The 5000-nt window shown below is 36.5% G+C and overlaps 1 protein-coding gene across 1 annotated transcript in view; it reads right to left on the bottom strand.

Moving 5' to 3' along the window:
- LOC309501122 (midnolin-A) overlaps nucleotides 1–2418 on the bottom strand; it is an 18025-nt gene extending 15607 nt beyond the window's left edge. The window contains exons 1-2 of the mRNA XM_082173157.1: nucleotides 1980–2418; nucleotides 667–754 (exon numbers count right to left, since the gene is read on the bottom strand). Coding sequence (XP_082029283.1) covers nucleotides 667–754; nucleotides 1980–2191 — 300 coding nt within the window. The 5' untranslated portion in view covers nucleotides 2192–2418. The remainder of the gene's footprint in view (nucleotides 1–666; nucleotides 755–1979) is intronic.
- Between the last annotated feature and the right edge of the window lie 2582 nt (nucleotides 2419–5000).

Genomic DNA, 5000 nt, shown 5'->3' with positions numbered 1-5000 from the left:
ACACACACACACATCAACATCACAAACTCAGCAGATCTTCAGATGTGTGGCCAAAAACATTCCCTTTACACTGAACTGAATAAATGACACCATTGAAACTGAATTATAATTGATGAAATTTGCAATATCAACAGTTATTGAACTGAATTGAATCAGCAATAAACTGAATTGATCTGAATGACTAGTGAAATTGAATTTGATTCATAGTTGATCAAATTCACAACATCTCAAACTCAGCAGATCTTCATATGTGTGGCCAAAAACATTCACTTTCACTTTATTTTACAATCAACTGATGCAACTGAAGTGAATTGAATCAACATTAAACTGAAATGATCTGAATAAATGACTATTGAAATTGAATTTGATTAATAATTGATGAAATTCGCAACATCAACACTTATCAAAGTGAATTGAATCAACATTAAACTGAACTGATCTGAATAAATTCAACTATTGAAATAGAAGTTGATTCATAATTGATGAAATTTCCAACACTCAATACACATTAAGCTGAATAATGACACTATTAAAGCTGCTTTTAGCTGAACTGAACTCATTTTACACAGTTATTGAACTGAATCAACACTGATCTGAATTTTGAACTGATTGTTGAATTTGTCTCATATTTAATCAACTTTTTTCATCATTAATTCTGTCATTTACCATCAGTCCGGCTTCGACGGTGGGCATCAGTGTCAGTCTGCTTCCATCAACCACACCGAAATCCAGCAGCTTTCCTGAGTTTAACCTCCTAACGAGATGGAAAACACAATCACTGAGCTTTCCCATCATGCACCTCTCCGGCACTCAACATTACCCTCCTGTTCATCACTGAGAATCTGCTTTAAAACCATCAGAACTGTATAAAGCACTGCAGAAATAAAGCTGACTCCACTATCCTGGTAACACTTTACAATAATGTTCATTAGTTAAAGCATTAACTAACATGAACTAACAATGAGCAACACATTTGTTACAGTATTTATTAATCTTTGATAATGTTTGCTAATAAAAATACAGCTGTTCATTGTTAGTTCACACTGCATTAACTAATGTCAACAAATGCAACCTATGATTTTAATAACGCTAATCTTGAAACTAATATTAACTAAGATTAATAAATGCTGTATATGTGCAGTTCATTCTTAGTTCATGTTAACTAAGGTAGTTAAATAATGAACCTTATTGTAAAGCACTGTCCTAAATCAACTCTGAAAGGATCTCAGTTTCAATGCGGATTAATCATCATTACAACAAAACACATATTTAATTAAATAATAACAACACTCTCAGAAAAAAGGTACAAAAGCTGTGATTGGGGTGGAACCCTTTCAAATGGTACATCTTTGTACCCAAAGTGTGCATATTAGCATCTCAAAGGTGCATATTAGTACCAATAGTGAACATATTAGAATCTTTTGAAAGGGTACCGTCCCAGTGACAGATTTTGCGAGTGTGGTATAAATATTAGGGGTTGCACTTTCTAGTCTTGGTTATTATATCTTCCCCATCCCAAACTAACGTTACGCCCGTTTTGTTGTCTACTTGATCCCGTTAGGATCCCTCAGAACTGATCCCGATCCCGGACTCAGGAGACAGCAGGAGTCTGTCTTTGGGAACCCGGAGTCAACACTGTGTTATTAAAGTGTATTGAATCAACATTGAACTGAATCAGGCTAAATAAATGACACTACTGAAAACGAATTTGATTCATAATTGATTAAATTTGCAGCATCAACAGTTATTGAACTGAATAAACATTAAACTGAATTGATCTGAATAAACGATGCTCATTAATCATCATTAGAACACATCATTTCGTTAAATAATAAGAGAATGGTATAAATATTAGGGGTTGCACTTGCTATTCTTGGTTATTATATCTTCCCCATCCCAAACTAACGTAACGCCCGTGTTGTTGTCTACTTGATCCCGTTAGGATCCCTCAGAACTGATCCCGATCCCGGTGGACTCACTCGTCTCGGTGCAGAAGCAGGAGTCTGTCTTTAGGAACCCGGAGTTTCTCCGCGAGTCTCCTCTTCAGCCCGTCCACGGTCTCCTCTGGGGGAACCGACAGCTCGAACCGGGTCCCGGTGGTGGAGTGGACCGAGAGCTTCATGGATGAGTCGCCGAGCAGGAGCTCCGGACACCGGGTTCTGCAGCTCCGCGCCTCGGGGTTCCGCTCCATGATCCGAGAATCCCGTGATCAACGCAATATTCCTTCCGCGTCGGTGTGTTCTGGGTGTCTCGGCACAGGAAGACGACAAAATATCAATATCAACAGGCCATTAGAATCCAAATATTCGTTGGAAAAAGCGCCTCGTAACGCGCTTTATTCTAAGTCTAAGCCGATTGCTTTGCTCGGTCTACTGTCTCTCTCTCTGTGTGTGTGTGTGTGTGTGTGTGTGTGTGTAGCGCTTCTGCTGCTACATTTGTTGCGATTCCGCAGCTGACAGATCCCGCCCACCGCCACAAACAACCAATAGCGTTAGCGGACACGCTTGCGCGCTCCAATCAGAGTCTCAGCCCTGAGATCATTCATAACAGTTAAGCATTTCATTACATCATTCAAAAACTATGATCTTATTCTTGGATTGTGATTAAACTGGACTGGACACTGTAATTGATAACATCATCACATTTTTACCACCTTTTCTGAGGATTTCACACAATTACTTCTTTCTTTCTTTCTTTCTTTCTTTCTTTCTTTCTTTCTTTCTTTCTTTCTTTCGCATATACACAGACATATCATAACTTAAATGATTTGAACAATGATTTCAATAAATGTTTATAAATTAGGAAATTAATTAGTTTATTTTTGCCCAAGAAGAGACGTCTAGTTATTTGTGTTATTTATATTTATTAGATTTCTAGATTATCTATTTGATGAACCGATATCAATAAATATAAACTATACTATATATAGAGTAAATTAAATGTTGAATACAGGGTGAAAAACAACGGTCCTAGTACTGAGCCTTGTGGTACTCCATACTATCTCTTCATTTTCTACATTACTGTTTACATTACATCTGTACTGTATTAGTTCTAAGGTTCTGTGACATTATGAACACATGAATCATAGTTAAATTCTGTGATCTGTCATACAGTCCTGATGAGTTTGACCTCGTTATCAGCAGTTCAGAGATTGATGTTGGTTTTGATGTAATGTCAAGAATATGATGAATCATCACATCCTTCTATTTTCAATCTGCCAAAGTTCTTCATCACCTCGGGTTCATATCTGTAGTGTGTGTGTGTGTGTGTGTGTGTGTGTTCAGTGTTACGAAAAGAGTCTGCTCACAAACTCAAAGGAATGTAGAGCATTTGTGCGAGTGGAAATCCCAGCCCTGTTCCTGAAACAGAACATTCCTATAACATGATGTATGTTGTTGTTGTACAATCCATGCCAGGGTGAATTATGAAGTAATACGAGTTACTCACGGGTTAGTCAGGATGTGTGTGAAACACATTATACTTGCTTTGATAAGCCACAGTATGGAGACTATCACTTTAACCCTTTGGTGATCTTTACGTGTCGGTGAAAAATGAGTGAAATACTATAATATAGTTCAATAACTTTTTATTTATTTAATATTTTGTATTTTTAGGGGATTTTATGGTACTAAATTATATTTACGCTGTATTCATAATCCATGTATTCACTTTTTGAGCATAGAGCATAGTTACCTTACCTCCAACATAAACTGTCATAAATCTTGAATGCTTTAGAGCGACAGACTGAAGTTTGATCTCGTTTCAAAGACGACACTTGACAGATTATTGCTGAAGTGAAAAAAGTTTTAAAAAAAGTGAACTTAAAGGGGCTGTATGTAACTTTTTTACTCTACTAAAGCATAAAAATACCATAATATGTTTGCAGATATTTAGGAAACATGCTAAGTTCACATACTCGTTTCTCTGATAAACACTTCTACAGCCAGTTAATTTACTTATTATTTTACACGTTCCGTGTTGTCAGTCGGTTTTTGTTTTGGTCTGTGTGACTCCGCCCACTCCCAATTCAGCCAATAGTGTTTTGACACCCTGGATTGCCAGTTGGCGGGAAACACAGCGTATTGTAGCCATGGAAACGAGCAAACAAACTGGGTCAGAGATTGCAGATTCCACACAATCTAAAAAGCCTCGATATTCATCTAAAAATCTCCATGAACGAGAGCATATTAAAACACCAGAACACCACAGACACAGTGTAATCAAAAGTAAGCTGGTCTGTCCTGTCTGTCAGCGCGTTGTCTGTGTCCTCTCTGCTCCGGAATATATGTTTTCATAAAACATTAGCATTATTTAAACATCGGTCATGGAATGTTTGTTCTGTTTTTTACGTTTTTTAAATGTTACTTTTTGTTTCAGAACGTTCAGCGAACATTCAAAAGTAACATTCTCATAATGTTTGAAGAATGATACAATGAAATGTTTCCTTAAACTTCACGTTACCAAGAAAAACATTTTTAAAACGTTCAGAGAACATTCAGAAATAACGTTTTCATTACTTTGCAGGAATGTTAGTAAAGCATTCTTAACTTCAGGGCGTAAAGCAGCAGTTTACCGCAGTAAAACTCCAGTCATTTCCTCAGCATCTTCTGTTATCTGTTCAGCACAGAAGGAAGTTCACAGAGATCACAACCGTCACGCTACAAACACACTAAATGAGCCGTATAGACACTGTAAAACATGATAGACACTGTAAAACATGATTTATGGGAAGATTATTGGAGTGTGTTTTACAAGAAAATATTTCAGTCTTTCTATTTCACAATTTGATGGTAAATTCAGTTTTAGTGGAAACTGTGATACACTGATGAATATGAAGTTCAAAAGAACAGACTTTATTTGAAATATAATCTTTTGTAACGTTATAAATGGCAATAATGGCAATTTCTACTTCAAAATTTTCTGCAATTCGATTTGTTACTTGCTTTTTTTTTATTCTGACAATAATTCTGCAATAATTCTGACCTGTGATTCTTTCACAC

Source organism: Leuciscus leuciscus (assembly GCF_965113295.1).
Source record: "Leuciscus leuciscus genome assembly, chromosome: 6".
Lineage (NCBI taxonomy): Eukaryota > Metazoa > Chordata > Actinopteri > Cypriniformes > Leuciscidae > Leuciscus > Leuciscus leuciscus.
This window is presented reverse-complemented; position numbering and strand designations above follow the sequence as displayed.